This window comes from Mytilus californianus, unplaced genomic scaffold, assembly GCF_021869535.1.
Source record: "Mytilus californianus isolate M0D057914Y unplaced genomic scaffold, xbMytCali1.0.p SCAF_33, whole genome shotgun sequence".
NCBI lineage: Eukaryota > Metazoa > Mollusca > Bivalvia > Mytilida > Mytilidae > Mytilus > Mytilus californianus.
Window position 1 is genome coordinate 154,514 of NW_026262683.1, and position 22,197 is coordinate 176,710.

General features: G+C 32.7%; 1 protein-coding gene across 8 annotated transcripts in view; it reads left to right on the forward strand.

Annotated features, from left to right (window-relative positions):
* Positions 1-22,197, forward strand: part of LOC127736564 (uncharacterized) — a 100,694-nt gene that overhangs the window by 17,325 nt on the left and 61,172 nt on the right. For 3 of the 8 annotated variants that reach the window (XM_052247141.1, XM_052247140.1, XM_052247138.1), the window contains 5 exons: positions 1,609-2,063; positions 5,602-5,960; positions 8,121-8,278; positions 8,843-9,173; positions 12,027-14,809. In XM_052247141.1, the coding sequence (XP_052103101.1) occupies positions 1,777-2,063; positions 5,602-5,960; positions 8,121-8,278; positions 8,843-9,173; positions 12,027-12,226 (1,335 nt within the window). In that variant the 5' untranslated portion in view covers positions 1,609-1,776 and the 3' untranslated portion in view covers positions 12,227-14,809. Of the gene's footprint in view, positions 1-1,608; positions 2,064-5,601; positions 5,961-8,120; positions 8,279-8,842; positions 9,174-12,026; positions 14,810-22,197 lie in introns of those variants that run through there. The other 5 variants (XM_052247143.1, XM_052247142.1, XM_052247139.1 and 2 more) reach the window with 3 other exon arrangements.

Genomic DNA, 22,197 nt, shown 5'->3' on the forward strand with positions numbered 1-22,197 from the left:
CGATTGACCCCTAATACATGTAATAGGCTTTTCAAGGAGAAATTTTAAAGGTCCCATAGAATAAACTCCACAGAGAACAATAGCTATTGTATTTATACAATGGGACAGGTCAACTTGCAAAAATTTAAATAGCCTGACAAAGATCAACTGATTCTGGGGTAAATTAAGGTTTCATATCTTTCCCAATAATAGAAAGGCATAAGAAAAAGAGAGGCAAAAGATACCAAAGGGACATTCAAACTCATAAGATGAAAATAAACTGACAATGCCATGGCAAAAGAGGAAAAATACCAAAAGACATACAACAGTTCACAAAATACAACATAGAAAACTCAAGACTTAGCAACACGAACCCCACCAAAAACCGGGGTTGATCAGCATAGATCAGGTGCTCCGGAAGGGTAAGCAGATCCTGCTCCACATGTGGCAACCGTTGTGTTGTTCATGTAAGTACAAACTCGGTGCTAAGTCTAATTTGGTAGGTCACATTCGTGGGAAGAGGACGAGATTGTAGTAACGACAATTTTAACATATCCGTCGTCATCTGTCAAACAGATATTTCAAAACAGTCAACCAACATGCGATGGCGTATGTAAAATTTATGAAGGGATGATTTCAACTTCACCACTTTGAACTCTTGGTTTAATAGCTTCCTTGTGAGCAGCAACCCTCAGTCTATCGGAAATCATGATAGGAAATACAAGCCCTGAAATATCGTATCAACTGGGAGATATATACTCCATATGCAGACGCTGCCAGAATGTTGCTACATAGAATTGGAAAGTTCACAATTGGGAAGCTAAAATCATCTCTTTTGTAGTAAAGTTTTGTTTTCAACCGACCCTCATTGTCAATTTCTAGATGTAAGTCAAGATATGAGGCAGACTTAACTGTATCTGTTGTATCCTTTATCCTCAAGTTCAATGGGATAAACTGTCAACAGTAAGATAGGATCATCAGTACAAGACCTACAAAAATGTCACAAAATAAGATAGATCTACAAATAAGCAAACATAACTAATTGTAATAAATTTTTTTTTATCAAAATGGCATATGTTTACCAGGTGTGCGATTCAGGCTCTAGGTAGCCTCTTGTTTATCAATCAGAATTTGTGGAGAAATCAGCAACTTGTGTGTAGTTTTAGAAGGTGATACAATATTGACAGAGGAAAAATGCAATTTCTCAAATTTTTTCACTATTTTTTAAATTTCCCAACCGATTGTGAAAAATTGTTCTCCTCACTAGTGAAATAACTGTTCTCAGCAAATGATTGGTTGAAATTTGATTATGACGTCAAATTTTCTTGGTTTCTTCTGAATTTCCTATTGTGACGTCATGAAAAAAGGCGACCATGCCTGATGACATAACATATAAAGAACACAACTTTCTACAAATCTTTGAAAAGGAAGGATAAAAATCATTAGAGAAACTCATGTATTACGATATTCCTCCACTCTCAACAGTTAAATTTTAATTATTTAAAAAGCTCGGCAAGCCATGCGCTTTAAATAAACAAATTTAACTGTCTAGAGTGGAGAAATATCGTAACACACTTGTTGCAGTGGTAGAATCTATATTTCTATAATTCACATAATTTATATTTTCAGATAGATAGATAGATGTTTAACATTTTGGTAGGACATATTACCCTACAGAACACAATTAATAAGTGTCCTGATATTTTGTAGTCTGCTGAACATCCCTGTTCAAATAAAGTATTTTGATTTGTCTATGGCAGACATTCTGATACCATTTGTCAGTGTCGTAACAGAGGAATGTCTGGTCAAGGAAATCAAAGAAATCAGACTAATTCTGTAAGGGGATCTGGTAGTGATCAAAAGGGTAGCAGAAGTACTAGTCAGCCTGATCAACAGAATAATAAACATCAAAATGATCATGAGGGTAAACAATCAGTAAAAAATGACAGTGAGAAACAAAACTCATTTTATCAAAACAGTGACAATTTAAATGGTTTAGTGGACGTGGAAACTGTAAAAAGAATAGTTAAAGAAGAATTAAGTAAAGATAAAAGATCATTTACAAAAATGCAGACTGGATTAATGTAAGTCATAATATATATATATATATATCAGTCAGGATTCTCCTTCGTCAAAATTATCTCCCCATTACGCCAGTTCATTTTTACAATCGTAAAAATGGAAGCCATTGTAGGGATGACGCGCTTCCAATTTAGCTCTTGAAAACCGATAAATTTATCCACATAGCACCATTACGATCCTTATATGCCAGGTGTATTTTAAAAGACAAATGTATCTACTAGCTAATGAGCATCAGTTAATGTACTTGTCTGCATTCAATCAACTAAAAACTATTGTCGGATCGTTTGTCAGGTGGAATTTTCGGAAATTCATAAACATTTAAAAAAATTCTAATTAAATATTTCGTGGAAGGGCAGACTAAAAATTTTCAGTGGTTGAAGACTATAAACCCTAATTATCACACACAAAAAATGAAGTTTATTCGAAGATATGCATTTTTAAAATCCAACTTAAAAGTCAGTCGTCAAGTACTTTTAGTAAAAATTTGCCATTCGAACACACCTACTCTGTTTTTGTGATTCATTAGAAAGGTATTTCACTTGACCCATATATCTAATTTTTTAGTACTGTGAACTTTCGATGTTATAAAGTCAACTTGCAGCCTTGATATATAAAAATAATAGAATCTGAAGCGAGATGATGTATCAAATACTCTTGCTTTATACGTTTTCAAGACAAAATATTTAACTCAAACACGCCCTAACATAAAAAGGTGCACTCGATTTTATCTTTTCGGTGCAATTGTTACCCATTTTTTTGAATTTTTTCTTGAGTTACATAATGGAAGGGCGGAAACGAAAATTAAGGAACAAATAGAGTGATATGTTCTCCGTCCGTGGTAAAAAAAAAAAAAATCGGAGGTTATGCATTTTTTAGATCCAGCTGAATAGACATCCATGTCGTCGACTTGATATCTAATTGTTCTGCTTAATTATATAATAGATAAATTGAAAACTTATGCAAATTGTGTTTTTATGATAAAATACTTTGTAATTTAGACAAAAACTGTCATTTTATTTGTTTCTATTAACTTTTAAAAATTTTGTTACTATAGTAAACATTACAGTAAGCATTTATCGCCTTCTCTAACAAAGAGCTTCGATTCTTTTGTTCTATTTCAACTGGGTTTCCGCCTGTATATATCACACAGAGGATATGTTACAAAATTTACATCTAAAAATCCATTTAATGATAAATGAAAGTACAACTTCATAAGTTTCGTCAATCCTGGATCTGGATTTACATTCACTAGAACTCTCTAACACAAAGGCACTGGGAATACAAATAGGTAGAACTGTTTGGAGCTTTATGACCAATTGGCACCTAAAAGAATAGCCAAATTTAGCTAGGGTCAACATTGCATAAGGAATTTGCAGTTGAAGTTTCTTTTAAGTAATTTCTTAATCTATCAGCAGGGAATTTTAGAAAATATATTTAAAAATCATGTCAGTACAGAAGCACTGACTACTGAGCTGATCATACCCTCTGGGACTAACTGTTCACCAGCAGTGGTATCAACACAGTGAGCTGATCATACTCTCTGGGACTAACTGTCCACCAGCAGTGGTATCAACCCAGTTCTTATTTGTTAATGATAATAACACTATAAGTTTTATGATAGACAGAAAATGAGAGAAAAGACATGCATACTTAAGTAAAAATTACAAAATACATATAAATTTACAACTTTTATTATTGGTTTTGTTTAACCTTTTTAAAAGATTTACATAGAGATTCACATTGTACTCGTAGAGTATATTTAAACAAAATCAATCAATGTGAGATAACTTAATATTTTGACTCTTCTTCAGTAATCTTACAGAATAGAAAAAATAAATCATCAACCTGCCTTTAATTTTTTAGATATTGACCCAAATATAAATATGTACAATTTTGTAACACTCTCAAACATTATGTCAAACATGTCTAACCACCAAACCTGTCTGATGACCATTACACTCAAACCTGTCTGCCTAGCAGAAACATGACCATGACACTCAAACCTGTCTGCCTAGCAGAAACATGACCATTACACTCCAACCTGTCTGCGTAGCAGAAACATGACCATGACACTCCAACCTGTCTGCCTAGCAGAAACATGACCATTACACTCCCACCTGTCTGCCTAGCAGAAACATGACCATTACACTCCCACCTGTCTGCCTAGCAGAAACATGACCATTACACTCCAACCTGTCTGCCCAGCAGAAACATGACCATTACACTCCAACCTGTCTGCCTAGCAGAAACATGACCATTACACTCCAACCTGTCTGCCTAGCAGAAACATGACCATTACACTCCAACCTGTCTGCCTAGCAGAAACATGACCATTACACTCCAACCTGTCTGCCTAGCAGAAAAATGACCATTACACTCCAACCTGTCTGCCCAGCAGAAACATGACCATTACACTCCAACCTGTCTGCCTAGCAGAAACATGACCATTACACTCCAACCTGTCTGCCTAGCAGAAACATGACCATTACACTCCAACCTGTCTGCCTAGCAGAAACATGACCATTACACTCAAACCTGTCATTAAATTCAAGACACATCTCTGAGTGTTATGATGAAAGCAAGATAACATGAAATGAAAAAAAACCTGTCAACCACTGTTTACTTTTGGTTATGGCTTTCTTCCAAAAAAAAATTGAGAAGGGTTGAGGTATCTTTAAAGACAGTATCTTTAAAAGTAGAATTTTGTAGTCATTTGATATTAACAACCAAAAGAACCATGACAGCTAGTTGATTGTCAAAATGAAAAAGATGTTTGAGTTGCGTACATTAGTTCACATTTTCAAAAATACCTATTTTAATAAATGTCAGATACATTTTTAATTAATACTTGTTCAACTGCCATCTTGAATTATAAAATAGCAGTTCACAATAGGTCCAATTCTTTGCTTAAATCAGCAAATTTTGAGACAGATTGGTAATTAATGGGTTAGACTGTTTATTGGAATAAAGAAAAATAAGTGATTTATTGCATTATAAAGACTGATTCATCAAAAACCAAATATTTGTGTTTATTCGAATCAAATTGTCAACAGCCATTTATAAGGGGAGATAACTCAAATAGTAAATTTTTCATGAAAGAAATGATAGAGAAATTTTCAATTTTTACTTTTTACAGATATTTCAAAGAAACTAAAGGTTAAAGTGGTATGGTAACTAAAACTGGTTTAACCCCACCACATTTTGTGTCTGTACCAAGTCAGCCTATCTGGATCAAGTGCTGTATGTCTTTGTTTGTTTGTAAACTTCTTGGTACAGTGGGGGATTGGTGTTTGCTGTGTTCAGTTTTTTTGGCAATACATGCATCTGGTATCCATTTTTATACATTAAAAACATCAGAAATAGACTATTATATATATATTAACATCTCTTCTCTGACCTTTTGAAAATACATTTTTAAAAGATATACGAGGTATACATAACTGAGACAGCTACCCAACAACACAGAAAAAAAACAACAGCAATTAAAAACTGAAGAATTTCTTGGATTACTAACTTACTTTGAGTTACTCTATATTTCAGATCATTCGCCTTCTTTCTAGGAGGAGGATTGATGTCATATTGGTGGACTCCACACTATACAAATACAACTTATGTACTAAGTGATAATACTACTCATACAAGTATAGTCATGGAAGACGTGACACAGAAACTTTCACAATGTCAAGCCAACTTGACACGGATAAAGCAAGATTTCAGTCATGTACAAGATAATTTTATTCATTTGAAAAATGATGTCACAGAGGTATCTAATGGTATAACTGGTACCATTGAAGATGTGAAAGAAGAACTCAAAGACGATTACCTTCTGTTGAAAAGGGACATGAATATCTTGACTGGAACACAGCAAATCCATGACAATAGATACATAACATATTCTGGTAAGAACATTTTTTTTAGTTCACTACTTCAAAAGGACAATATACTTATATTATGCCAAAAATAATATTTGAATTGTTTGATGTTGCCTACCTACCCACCTAAAAAGCAGCCTACATGAAAACTTTTATGACACAAATTGTTTCAAATTTTAAAAAGATTTTTTCCTACTCTCAGGTCGTTTTCTTTTATAAAACATGTAACTTATGTTGTTTGAAAAAAAAAGAATTCCTACCTACCTATCTAAGCCTACAAGGCATGGGTAGAAAAAAATCAAGCAAAGAATTTGTTAAGGGTGGCATCTGTACTGTTTTCTCTGTCCTCGTTTGTAATGATTCATGGTCAGTATTTCTCTTCTCAATCATTGGTCAATTTTTTGCTTAAAATCACTAACACCAAAAAAAAAAAAAAAAGTACAATGTACAGATATTTAGCCCTTGATTTGCTGAGAGGAATTGTTTTTCATTTATGACCTTAAAAAGTAACATGCTCTCTGATTGAAATCCAAGGATAATTACTTATGATAGGTCGTTGGTTTTGAGATTTTTTTACCTCTCAGTTTCAATTTTAAAAATTTTCATAAAGAAAATTAAGATTTCTGATAACAGAACTTTTTTTTTTAATATGATATAAAACAAGGGGTCAAGAGGTAACAATGCTGTCATCATTGTAATAACGGTCTATTACATGTAGAGATTTATTAGTCCCCTACCGACGAAGTCGAAGGGGACTTTAGGTTTGCACTCCCTCAGTCTGTCTGTCTGTCTGTCAGTCCGGCAAATCAGTTTTCCAGACTTTTTTTCTTCGTGCTTGGAGATATTGATTTGATATTTAGTTTTTGATTTATCATGACAAGTTACAGGTCAAGTTCAATTTTCACGATTTTTAGCTTTTCTCTTTGTTCAGTTAAAGCCCTTTCCCTAGAATTAAATTTTTGATGAAATACTTATTAATTAGTAGATTTCTGTTCAAAGGGAAATAACTCATTTTTTAAAAGACAAAATGACATTTTGAATTTATTTACTTTTCTTTTAGTAAATTGTTTGAAGAATTCAGTGGTAGGTTTGTTTGTCATTCTTGAAGATATTGATTTGATAATTAGTATATAGTTTTATCATGACAAATTACAGATCAAGTTGGAATTTTGTTCCAGTCTGATAATTTGTGCAGAGTTATGGTCTTTGGACATAGAAAATTCATTTAAATAATCAGTTTTCAACAGTTTTTTTCGTCATGCTTGCAGATTTTGACTTGATATTTTTATGTAGTTACACCATGACAAGTTATAGATCAAGTTAGAATTTCGTTCCATTACAATGAATTTGTAACCGGTAGGGGACTATGTATTGCCATGCAATACTCACAGAATGCTTGTTCAAATTGTTTTTGGTAAAATAAAGTAAATAAACGGATGATATGCACCAGTGTACTTAATTCAATAAAAATGCATGTCTTATGTTTCTGAAGTGTTTACAAATACAATGTATATCATAGGGAATTCTATCAAACAAAAATGGAGAATGTGTCCAAGGGACACAGATGATGCCCCAGCTTGCATATAATGTTATAAAGGGACATAACTCAAGAACGGTAAAAGTGAAGCCACCCAAATTCAAACTTGATCGAAGTTTTGTGGTAATAAGCATTGTGTATTAGTTTTATACATTTGGTTGAGGCAAACTTAAGTTAGAGAAGGAAACAAAAAATTTAACAATTTTTCCATTTGTAAAGGGGCATAACTCTAGAACAGTAAAAATGACACCACCCAAATTCGAACTTGATCTGTGTTTTGTGGTAACAAGCAATTTGTGTTTAAGTTTCATAACATTGGTGGGGGCAAACTAAAGTTAAAGAACGGAAATCAATTTTGGAACGTACAGACAGACAAGAGTAAAACTTAATGCCCCCTATTGTAAGAAGAAAGAAATCAACAGACAAAACCATGCATTACAATTAGAACTAATTCCTAGAGTATCTTAGAATTTTTATGATAACAAAATGCACAACATGACTTTGTTGATAAATCTTTCTATTTTCTTATCGTACACAACATACACAAGCTTGCTGTAGAGGTTAAATCTGTTTTATTTTAAACTGCAAATTTTCAGAAACTTTCTCTCGATTATGATAAAAAGTAATTGACACAATATTTTTTTTTACAGAAACAATCTTTTTTCTAGTAGCTGGTTTAATCCTAGAGCCATTGATAATTTTTCTGTTGTATAAATATTTTCAATGGAGAAATGGTAGTCATCATGGTCCAGATGCATATGTCCATGATTGTCCAAATGCACTGCCACAGTTCAATGATGTACAACATGTAAGTATGTTGTAGAGGAATGGTTGTCATGGTGATCAAATCAATTTAATACTTGTAAATATAGTTTGGAAAAATGGTAGTCGGATAAAGGTACTTCATGTGCATAGTGTGTAAAATAAGTAGTCATGATGACAATACCAATTTAAAAAGGATAGTTATTGCAATCTGCTTAATGTACTACATTTGTACATGTAAAGATAGTGTGGAGGTAATCAAGTTGATCAGATCGCTTTACACTTGTAGATAGAAGCAAGATATGATGGTCTAAATTGTTGATCAGATCAAATTAGGAAAGAAAACAAATGCCAATCTAAGTGCCAAAAAATTTTTTTTTTCTTAGACCCTTAAACTTTTCAAACTGCACAGGTTTGTCTGTACTCAAAATAATGTTTATACAGACACTTATGTCCAAGATGAACCTTAATAAAACATTTGACATAATATATGAAAATTATGACAATGTTATTACTAATGGTGATTTCAATTACGACTGTCTAGAAAAAAAAAGTGTATGTCTTTGAAAACTATGGGTTTGGTTTTTCAAAACTTTAATTTCCATTTCAGCAGAACAGGCAGAATCAGCCAAGAAGAATGAATACTATACTGGATCAGATCTACAGTGGGAACTTGGAGGAATCTATTTGTATCCTTAGTTTCTATGGAGAAACACAGGATTTACATTACAGAATATTAACATCAGCATTGCAACAGAAAGAAATTCCAATGAAGCCATTCTTATTAAAGGTCACTGATCCAGATGCAAAGTCTATACCAAGATGTCACTTTGTTTTTGTATTTGTTGATTTTAATGAAAGGAATGTTATTCTAGAGAATCCTGACCAAGAACTTGGTGATAAGAAAGTAGTAACTGTCAAGGCTTGTCAGAAAATGGGAGGTGAGGCAATAAGTACAATTATTAAATATCCACAAGCAGCAAGTTAAATTTACAGGAGGAATCCCCTGTGTCCATGTGGCTGGTGCATTACCTGATTTTGTCATATCTGCAATGTAACAGATATAGAATTTTTTCTTGTTAGTTTTTTAGGGTTCAGAAAAGGTTAAAATTGATAAGTTAAAGCATAGATTTATAATTACAATCCCAAACTTGACCATCTTCTTTGAAGTTATGACATCTTCGAATAGAATTGTTTCATTTTAAGACAAATGTCTTCAAAATGGAATATCTTTTGCTTCACATCCATGGTGGTCTGTTTGGTTCAAACTGAATAGTATTTCCTTGTATAATATCTTTCCTTTATTCAACTCGTCCTGAATATGCATGAAATATTTGCCACTGGACGTTAACGAACCAACCATCAATCAATCCTTTATTCAAAACTTACTATTTTCAGAAGGCATGCGTGAAATCATCGGACGTTTAAAGAACTGTCAAAACACGGTCTATTAAATTTTGAACACCTTACACAAAATCTTCAGGGAGATTGCATGAAATCAAAGTCTGTCATGAATTTGTTCACAAAATATTGTATAACTATTGGTTTCATGAGTTTAACAAAAATTAATAAGCGTATCAAAAAGTCTTAGGTGTACAGATACACTAGACGTACAGATAAACAGGATGGACAAAATTATTTGTCTGCATTAATATTGAATGTGATCTTTCTGAACTTATCGATTCAGTAACTAATAAAGCCAGAAAGAAAGAAATAATAGTGTCGAATCTGTCTAAACCATTTAAAATTTTAAAAAGCAGATTTTTAGCTTTAGTACCTAGCCAAAAGGAGCATTGTTAATTATTGCTTGGCATCCATTATAAAAATAAGGAGATGTGGTATGATTGCCAATGAGACAACTATCCATCAAAGTTCAAATGAAGTGGATGTAATCAATTATAGGCAATCGTACGGCCTTCAAAAATGAAAAAAACTTATACCGTATAGTTGGCTATAAAAGGCCCTGACATGAAAAATATGAAACAATTCAATTGAGAAAACTAACGGCCTAATTTATAACAAAATAATTTACGAAAAAAAAATATTACAGACATGAACCAACGACAACCACAGAACTACAGGCTCCTGATTGTCTTTTAACTGTAACTAAAATCTTCTTCTCTGAAACAACTTGGCCAGGATCATCCTAAATATATAGTATTATGGTCAGAAATGCATGAAATCTTCAGCTGACACCCCTCATGAGTTATCGCCCTTCAGTGAAGAGTTTACTGCACATTTATGTTTGTTAGATAGAGTGAAATTGTATACAGTAAAATTATCAGAAATAAAAATAACAAATTGGTGAACATGGACAAAATTGTAAGTAGACTTGCATTTTTTGCATTTTTGGTTGAAACTGGAATTGATAGAGTGAAACTGTAAGCAGCAAAAATGATCAACAAAATAAGATCTAGATCTACACTCAAGGCAATAGGATTAAAATAGTAAATTAACTTCTTTTAGCAACTGTTACCCCTATATCAAATTTTTTACCCAATCATTTTCTTTTTCATTTTTGGTTATATAAATCATGAAAAGGTTAATGGGTAGACAAAAACTCTATCCAGAAAAAATGATCAGTAAGAAAAGACTTTGGCCTGCACAAGTTCCCATCCTGCACTAATTAGTACTAATATTTTTGTTGCAGTGTATCAGTTTTATGCAAATATGGGAATCTTATACCCTCTAGTTATATTTAGCCATAGAGTTATGTGTTGTTGTGCTTATGTTTTAATCATTACACACAATGCTGGTTTTTTTTTCATTACCTTGTGTTCCAAATGAACTGTTATGTTAAAACCATTTAATTTTGTGTAAAAAAACTTATCAAAGACACCAGACATACCAGACATGCGTTTCGTCTATAAAAGACCCATCAGTGACACTTTAAATAAATTCCAAAATTTTTTAAAAAAGCCAAATAAAGTACAAAAAAGAGCATTGATGACCGAAAATTCCCAAAAGTTTTGCCAAATACAGCTATGGTAATCAGTACCTAGGGTAGAAAATCCTAAGTATTTCGAACAAGATAATGTTTAATTTGTGAACAATTGATTTACCAGTTGATTTTATGTAATAATTCATGTCAACACAGAAGTGCTGACTTCTGGGCTGGTGATAAAATGAAGACCGATGTTAATTTTAGGGGTTCATCTGTTATGACAGGTAGGCTTGAAAGAGGGGACTGTCATTATATAATGGTTGCAAATTCACATCATGTGCTCAATTTTTAATGCCCCCTCTATTTCCAGATCTGCTGGATATTGGAAACAATTGCCTTTTTCTAATTTAATGGGCTTCCAAGAAGAATTGTACAGTATCAGTTACATAGAATAGTTTTATTTTAGTGAATGATAAAAACTGAAATTGGGTATTTTTTTTACCTTACTGCTTAGTCACAGTTAAAAAATCTAAAACAAAACATATTCATGATTCAGGTTTTCAGCACATTCAACCACTTCAAGTGTGTCTTTATTATTATACCCCTGCTTTAAAAAAGTGGGGGTATACTGTTTTACCTCTGTCTGTCCGTCTGTCGGTCCCATGAATATTTTTCGTTGCATTTTTCTCAGGAACTACATCATAAAGATTTCCGAAATTTGGTTTCAGGGTTTATATAAGTCAGCTATATCATGTGATGAGTTTTCAGATTCATCACTGAACAAATTCCTGTTTAACGAACACTTACATATCTTTACACTATTAAAATTATCCACTTGCGGCAGGGGTATCATCAGTGAGCAGTAGCTCGCAGTTTCACTTGTTTAAAACTTTTCTTCATTCATTTACAGCTGATGTGTTTGTTATATACACAAGAGACAGAGATTCTGGTAATTTAGGTGACGGCAAGCTGTACAACAAGGAGTTGTCAGCCTTTACAAAGCATTTTCTATTGAAAGAACTAACAGCTAAAAACAGAGGACTAAGTGTAAATGATACATTTACCCCATACCAGAAACGTCACATCAAGAGAATTGTACTGAAAAAATGACAAAGTACTGTTTTATTTATCAGTGTTTTTTTAATGATTTAAACATTCACAACTCATATAATGACCACTTACAGTATTGTTATAACTTAGAGGCTATTGCAGAAATGACAAAATGAGGGGATCCAGAGGCATTTTACTAGAATATATGGTTGTTGGAGCATATTTGGCTTGAGGCATTAGAAAATGATATAGGTCTGCAAAATGTGCCCCTTACACCCCTAATGTAATTATTTCTGGATAAGCCAATTAATATACTGATACACCAATAAGCTTTCATTGTTGTCTTAACAATACATAAAAAATACTTACTCAAACTTACTTTAGAGTACTATAGTTATAACTTAAGTAAAGTGATTTTAGGAATTAAAGACACCTCTAATTTATTACTAGTTTATGAAAACTTTGGGCCTGCTGTTAAGTCTGTTTACAAAGTTCTTCAATTTTTAGAAAGCTAATAGCTTGCGACAAACTTGCGGCAAACATTTACATTTGTTTGCCGAAAGGTTGCTGCTAGCGGCTAACACTGGTGAACAACTTTCAGGTCTTCTGGCAAACTGAAAAGATTGCCTCAAGTTTGCTGCTACCTTACCGCACTTTTCATGTACAATTTCATAGTTTTTTATGGTACATATGTACCAGCAAAAACGTATTTATAGTAAAATACTAGTTATAATATTATAAAACATTAAAAATAGAAAATTGCAACTAAGCCAGGACTAAACAAACTGTGAAATTTGGATGCTTGGACAACTGATAGATTTTAGTATGCTGATAAATTCACATTGAACGAATAAATTGCCAGAATACATGAACGAATAAATTGCCAGAATACATAGTAGATAAAACTAAGCCATAATAAGTTTAACCTTTCCAGAAAGGTATGGAGTGCTTTGCAGTACATGTATCATAAAATTTTCGTCAGCTTTTGTTTTTGAGTTTTGTGATTTCATGGTTATTATGTAATGACAGATGATATGATATTAACATTATACATATATAAGATGTATAGAAATTAACGTGTAGTGCAGATCATGCAAAGGGGATGCTAAGTAATAAATGTATATATCTTATATCTATATATTCATCAATCAGGTTTAGAATACCAATACTGATATTTTATTGCTCGTCCCCTTCCAGATGTGTTCCCAATTTTATTACAAAATTACTCATTCATGCAAACAGAATTTAGCCACACCATTAAGTAGCCTATCAGAACTAACTGTTGTTAAGTGACAGTTTCAGGATGGCGTGTACTAGAATATTAACTGAAACTAATAGCCTCGCACTGTGATGAGAAGCAAAAGCTACAAATCAAATGACAAAATGCAAATTGAAATTTTAACTTCTCCTAACTTGTAAAGAACAGATTTGTCATGAAAGATTCTTAATGGAAGATTCTTGTACAATACATCAGTTTAGATGAATATATTAGTTGTTAATATAATAATCTATTTATATCAATAATTTTAAAACTCTGTAAATAGTTATCAAAGGTACCAGGCTTATAATTTGATAAGCCAGACGCTTGTTTCGTCTACATAAGACTTATCAGTGAGGCTCAGATCAAAATAGTTAGAAAGCCAAACAAGTACAAAGTTGAAGAGCATTGAGGACCCAAAATTCCAAAAAGTTGTGCCAAATACGCCTAAGGTAATCTATGCCTGGGATAAGAACATTCTTAGTATTTCAAATAATTCCAACTTGTGTAAATGTGGGTAACTATGTAGATGCAGGAATTTGCTTTTCTATGAATTTTTTTCTCTGTTTTTCTGTCTAGACCATTTTCTTTGTGTGTAATTGCTTTAAACCTTGATAGACTATTGATTATCATGATATAAACCATTTCAGAATTATTGCTCTTTAAAGTTCAGTTGCAAATTTTCATGATTACTGTTTTAATAATACATATGAACTTGCAATACCCTATCAATAAATAATTCACATCATTGAAAACATTTTTTTTTTCACCTACTAAAAATTATAGCTCCATATCAGACCATCCTATTCATTGAATATTCAATATTTTGATGTAAATTTTTATTATTGTTTATTAATTTTTTTTTAATGTTTAACCCATATTTGTTAACATGCTGAAAATTGGAAAAACAAACATACAGATGGAAACTCCAGTACATGAAAAGGTGGATTGAAAAATAGCAAAAGAGGTGTGTTATTTTTCAATAGATTTTTGGCCATTTAAGGCAAAGCATCTGTAATTTGGAGGTATTTTTTTTTTTATTGAATTTTGTATGCATTCAGAACTTGTTGAACTGTTTTGAATATCTAAAAACATGATATATATATTTGTACTTTTAGAGATACAATCAATTATAAATTTGAAAAATAGGTCTAAAATGTATATAGTGTATTTTAATAAGGAGACATATACATTGTATATGCATTATTTTCATTTCTGATTATTATTTTTCATAAATCAACAAATAAAATACTTAGTATATGATTTCAGCTTGATTAACCATATTCTGCTTTCAGTTTGATTGTGTGTAATTTTTTTACGTGCTGAGTAAAGGGGTGTTTTGTTATCAATATTACAAATTTAAAAATAAAGTTTATTTCATTTCATCTCTTTTTTATCCTTACTGTTGCTACTACAGGATGATCTAGGTAAAACTGAGTTCCATTGTTGAAGGTCATATCACTGACCCCTAAATGTCTTTTGAGTTGCTAAGTTGATGTCTCATTAGATTTTACGTGATCTGAAAATTTAAGCAGATGCTGCTCCACTAGTTGCATCTAAGAAACTTAAAAATCTGTAATGATTTGCATTTGGTGATGTCAAAATAGAGGTAAAGATGCTGGGAATTTAGCTTTGACAAAATATCCGTGGTCATCTGTGACTCAGATATTTTAAAATGGTCAACAACATCATGATTGCCTCTGTTAAACATTTGTAGTGACGACTTTAACTTTACCATTTGGAGCTCTTGGCTTAACAGCTAACCTGTAAGCAGCAAGGGAATGATAGGAAACCTATGTCCTGGAAATGCCATCATCTGGGAGTTATATACTCCATATTTAGCAACTGCTGGAATGGTGCTACAAATAAATGGAAAGTTTTCAATGAAGAAATTAAAATCATCCTTAGAAGTGCACATCATTGAAACAGCAATAAAAGATCTTCAAATACATCACATGACCAAAACCATCAATTGACACCTCATAGGCCATTATTACCCTTAACAGCGATTTATGATTATTTTTGTCAATGCGTCGTCCGTCTGGTGTAAACTTTTCAAAGATTTCTGTAATCGCTAAACCAATTTCAACAAAACTTTTTATTCTTATCCATCAAGAAACATGACCATCATGGCTAATAATATAACATGGGAGTAACACGCAGTTTGCGGCTTATATCACAAAACCTAAAGCTGTTAGATCAAAACTGATATGGAAAAAAAGTATTAGCAGGTCAAGGTAAAATTGAGAATGGAAATGGGGAATATGTCAAAGAGACAACAACCCGACCAAAGAGCAGACAACAGCCGAAGGCCACCAATAGGTCTTGAACGCAGCGAGAAAATCCCGCACCCGGAGGTGGTCCTCAGCTGGCCCCTAAATAAAATTGTGTACTAGTTCAGTGAAAATGGACGTCACACTAAACTCCAAAACATATAAATGAACTAAAATTAAAAAAAAAAATACAAGACTAACAAAGGCCAGAGGCTCCTGATTTGGTACAGGCGCAAAAATGCGGCGGGGTTAAACATGTTTTGTGAGATCTCAGCCCTCCCCCTATACCTCTAGCCAATGTAGAATAAAGAAACACATAGCAATACGCACAGTAAAACTCAGTTCAAAAGAAGTCCGAGTCCGATGTCAGAACGAAAGAAACTAAGCAAAATGACAATGATACATAAATGAACAAAGGACTACTAGCATGCAGTTACTGGCATGCCAGCTCCAGACCTCAATTAAACTGATAGACAGATTATGTCTTCATCATATGAAAACCAAGTACAATCCCTCCCGTAAGGGGTTAAGTATCATACCATCATAAAATATATGAGAAGACCATAACCCGTATCATGCCAACAACTGGATTTAGAATAAATGTGTTTATTTCCGATGCAAAGACCCTATGAGTGAATCAATATTAATACCAAAATATGCAATCCTTAATGACTTCACAACAGTATCGTAACTATATCCTTTCCGAATAAGTATGTTTAAAGGTTTGGATAGCTTTTGAGGTGAATGCCGACATTGTTGTGCTTTGTTAAGAATATTACCATAAAATATTGGATGTGAAATACCCGAACGTATAAGATGTCTGCATGTTGATTTATATTTACGAATGATGTCCTTGTACCGATGATAAAATTTAGTAAATGTTTTGACTAGTTTGTGATATCAAAAACCCTGGTGTGATAATTTTTCAGTAATACAGAGATTTCGTTCGTTGAAATCAAATACGTTGTTACATACGAATCGAACAAGTTGAGATATATAAACACCATAAGATGGTGACAAAGGAGCGTCACCATCTAAACATGGATAATTAACAATAGAAAATGAAAAATCATCTCTTTTATCATAAATTTTGGTATTAAGCTTCCCGTTAAAGATATAGATATCAAGATCCAGGAAAGGGCAGTGTGCATTGTTAGTATTAGCTTTATTTAAAGTCAGTTCGGCAGGGTAAATCTCTTAAGTGAACATACTGAAGTTGTCATTATTGAGAGCCAATTGTCATCTAACTATCTAAAAGTGTTATTAAATTTTTGAATCAGATGTTGTTTCGATGGGTCTTTCCTGATTTTAGTCATACATTGTAACTCATAGCAATACAGAAACAGGTCCGCAATAAGTGGTGCACAATTAGTCCCCATGGGAATTCCGATAACCTGACGATATACGGAATCTCCATAAGCGAACAAAAATGTTATCTAGTAAAAATTCAAGGGCAGTTATAGTATCAAAGCAGGTCTAATTGACATAGTTCTTTTGTTTGTTGTTATTAAAAATGACCTAAAAGAATTTGAACATATATATTCGCATTACGACTTTTTAAATGCCCATTTAATCAGGTGTGTGATTTTTTTCTTAATAAGATTATGAGGCAAAGTGGTATATAGGGTACATTTACATTTGTTTGCCGAAAGGTCGCGGCGAACACTGGTGAACAACTTTCAGGTCTTCTGGCAAAATGAAAAGATTGCCGCAAGTTTGCTGCAACCTTATTGCTCTTTTCATTAGGGGAAGAAGTCACAAATTTTTCATATAGAATTTTTATTACAGTAAAGTATTTATTTTTGCTACGTACAAGTTCATAGTTTTTATGGTACCAGCAAAAATGTATTTATAGTAAAATACTAGTTATAATATTATAAAACATTAAAAATAAAAAATTGCAACTAAGCCACGACTAAACAAACAAACTGTGAAATTTGGATGCTTGGACAACTGATAGATTTTAGTATGCTGATAAATTCACATTGAACGAATAAATTGCAAGAATACATAGTAGATAAAACTAAGCCATAATAAGTTTAACCTTTCCAGAAAGGTATGGAGTGCTTTGAAGTACATGTATCATAACATTTTCGTCAGCTTTTGTGTTTGAGTTTTGTGATTTCATGGTTATTATGTAATGACAGATGATATGATATTAACATTATACATATATTCCTTGGCGAGTTCTTGATAAAAAAATCAAAACTTTGAACAGATTCGAAATCACCAATATAAGCATGCAATTTATCAAGTACTTCCAACGAATTTTTGACACTCCAAAAGTAATTAATTCCACTATTTTCAAAGGCCTTATTTGAACAATTTATTACCAGGTTTTTTATTGTACCAAGTGTACTAGTAATTATAATAGATAGTTTAGTAGTGGAACCATATTAACAGAATGATAATTAAAAATACCGGCAATATTTACAAAATCAAAACCTTTATTGACATGGAATTTTCAGAAAAATCTGACAACCCATTTTGAAGTCATTGCCACTGAAATGTCATTTTTTAGAAAACGTACAAGTTTATGATTTTTCTCAAAACTTGAGAAGTTAGAACAAATCCGACATAGAGTTAAAATGACCAGCAAGGTTTATCTCCTATGGATTCTTTTTTTTTGGGGGGGGGGGGGGGGGGGAGGGGGGGATCAGATGACCCAAATGTAATTTGTCAAAAATATAGGTTTGGAGGTAGAGAGAAACTTTAAAGTGAAAAAAAGATCAGCAAAGTAAGAATGGCTAGAAAGTCAATATGGCCAAATTGTTTACCAGATGAGAGATTCAGGCCTCTTCTTTACTGATAAATGGACTTAATTTTTTTGGCGTACAGTATAAGGTTAACGTTTTGTAATAATAATCAATAATCAATAATTTTGTCAAGGCAGAGGAAAAAATAAAAAAAATGCTATTTTGCCAGCTCTGATTAATAGATTTTAATTAAAGCCGGCAAAATATCATATCTCTATAGCAATGGCTATTTTGCCGTTGCTGGCAAATATAGTTATTTAGTTATTTTGACGGTTCTTTGTAAAGAATGAATTTAATATTTACTTTTGAAAAGTATTATACGAAAATCGTCATTGTTACATTTAGTTGACACATTCAACAATACCTACCCATGCTACCGTTATCTTGATATTTTTTCATTAAGTAATCCAGAATTCTCTAAATATACTACCAAAATTTACCCAAAGGAACTTACTTTAAATAAATTTAACATAAACAGCAGTAGTTGTCCTTTCACTATGTGATCCGTGTAAACTTGTCGAACCTTTAAACAAACTTATTAGTAAAAGTTATCTTATTAATGTTGTAATAAGATCTTTGAATATTGCTTTCATTGACACTAACATCGATTTTGTCATCAACAAATTAAAACATAACTAAATTTGTATTCTTTTCGAATGGTTATTTTGTGATGTATATATTATACACATCCACGTTTATTTTCTATTTAGAAATTGTTTTATCTATACATAACATCATGCATATTATTATAAGGTTAAATCCTAACTATCCTACTGCCTGTCGATACTTTTATTTTGGCATTGCACAAGTCATTTCTTCTTTGACTGTCCATGGCGTTAAAACACCAAATCCCTGCCTGGGATGTATATTAATGGTTTTTGGCTTTAAACTAGCTTTCTTTACTTGTTTTTGTGTATTGTCTTTTTGATCGAGTTAAGCCATTTCAAATGATATTTATTGTGTGTCTTTTTTCATGTTGTAATGTTATACCACTGTTTCAGGTTAGGATGAAAGTTGGCGCCTGTTAAAACGTTTAATATAAAATTGAGAATGGAAATGGGGAATATGTCAAAGAGACAACAACCCGAACAAAGAGCAGACAACAGCCGAAGGCCACCTATGGGTCTTCAACGCAACGAGAAAATCCCACGCCCGGAGGTGGTTCTCAGCTGGCCCCTAAATAAAATTGTGTACTAGTTCAATAAAAATGGACGTCACACAAAACTCCAAAACATATAAATGAACTAAAATTAAAAATTATACAATACTAACAAAGGCCAGAGGCTCCTGACTTGGGACAGGCGCAAACATGCGGCGGGGTTAAACATGTTTTGTGAGATCTCAACCCTCCCCCTATACCTCTGGATTTAGTATCATACCATCATAAAATATATGAGAAGAACATAACCTGTATCATGCCAACAACTGGTTTTAGAATAATGTGTTTATTTCCGATGCAAAGACCCTATGATGAGTGAATCAATATTAATACCAAAATATGCAATCCGTGATGACTTTCCGAATAAGTCTGTTTAAAGGTTTGGTTAGCTTTTGAGTTGAATGCCGATATTTTTGTGCTTTGATAAGAATATTACCATAAAATATTGGATATGAAATACCTGAACGTATAAGATGTCTGCATGTTGATTCATATTTACGAATGATGTCTTTGTACCGATGATAAAATTTAGTAAATGTTTTGACTAGTTTGTGATATCGAAAACCCTGGTGTAATAGTTTTTCAGTTAAACAGAGATTTCTTTCGTTGAAATCAAATACGTTGTTACATACCCGAGCGAATCGAACAAGTTGAGATATATAAACACCATAAGATGGTGACAAGGGAACGTCACCATCTAAAAATGGATGATTAACAATAGGAAATGAAAAATCATCTCTTTTATCATAAATTTTGGTATTAAGCTTCCCGTTAAAGACAAAGATATCAAGATCCAGGAAAGGGCAGTGTTCATTGTTAGTATTAGCTTTATTTAAAGTCAGTTCGGCAGGATAAATCTCTTAAGGGTACATACTGAAGTCGTCATTATTGAGAGCCAACATATCATCTAAATATCTAAAAGTGTTATTAAATTTTTGAATCAGATGTTGTTTCGATGGGTCTTTGCTGATTTTAGTCATAAATTGTAACTCATTTTCAAATTCAAGGGCAGTTATAGTATCAAAGCAGGCCCAATTGACATAGTTCTTTTGTTTGTTGTTACCAAAAAATGATCTAAAAGAGTTTGAACATATATATTCGCATTCCGACTTTTTAAATGCCATTTTAATCAGGTGTGTGATTTTTTTCTTTATAAGATTATGAGGCAACTTGGTATATAGGGTAGAAAAATAAAAACTATGGACAGATTCGAAATCACCAATATAAGCATGCAATGTATCAAGTACTTCCAACGAATTTTTATGCACCTGTCCTAAGTCGGGAGCCTGTTGTTCAGTGGTTGTCGTTTGTTGGTGTGGTATATAAGTGTTTCTCGTTTCTTGTTTTTTATATAGATTAGACCGTTGGTTTTCCTGTTTGAATTGTTTTACACTAGTCTTTTGGGGGGATCTTTATAGCTGTTCGGTGTGAGCCAATGCTCCGTGTTAAAGGCCGTACTTTGACATATAATTATTTACTTTTTACACATTGTGACTTGGATGGATAGTTCCCAGTCTCATTGGCACTCTTCTTATTTATATTGTTAACATAAAAGAAATTGAAATTATTACTCATACAGTTCTAAAAATAAGAGACATAGTGTAGATAATTTCAGAGGTGCTCCTACTCTCAGGAGAAGTATATCTCCTTAGCCGGAAGTGATGTCTTCCAATACGGGGCTTCCTGCTCTAACCCAAGGTCTATGTCGGATGTGTGTAACACAGCTCCTACTCGAAGCATACATATTTACTAGAAGCCACGCTCATCTGACAGTTATTGTTGGTATGTTATTAGCATGCCCACACAAACACTTCACTGGTGTCAGATGTAAAAGTAACTGACACAGGTGGAAAATAGTCTTTTCAACGCGAAACGAGTAGTGTTGAAATTTTGATTTTCGCGGGTCAAAAATGTCAATTGAACCGTGTTGTTCCTGTGAATTGCACATTCACGCATTCTTTCCACACCCTTACCAATAAAAAATTTGAATCATTGAGTTAATTATACTCATTTCACTTGAATTAAGTTGAAAACAAATGAAATAAAAACCGTATGAACTGAAGGTTACAATACACCATTAGATTTTATGGGCGCAACATGGTATTCAGAATTAAGAGTTATTTTTTGTTATTAGAGACTTCGTGCATTCTGCATTATACCAAAGGCCAAATAAATTATTTTCCTAAGCCCTAACAGAACTGAGATGTTTTTAAACGCTAGGATGAGACACGTATTTTAAGTGCAAAATTGATAGGCATGGGAGATAAGTACATATTACGCTAAGAAAAGCAACGCGAACCTATATTTTTTGGACCAAAAAATACTGTCCTAATAACTTATCTTTAATTCTAGCAAGGTTTCGTTAAAAAAATCAACTTTCTAAAGTCTGTGCTGGCCGTGTTAAAATAAAATGCGTTCATTGAGTCAACTGTGCTGGCCGTGTCTCAACATAAACTTGATTTGAGTGAGTCAGCTGTGCTGGCCATGTCTTAAAATAATTTTTATTTAAATAAAATACGTTAAAAAAAAAGCCAATAATTAATTTTTTCTTTCTTATAATAAATATAAGAGTTATCCCATTGGAA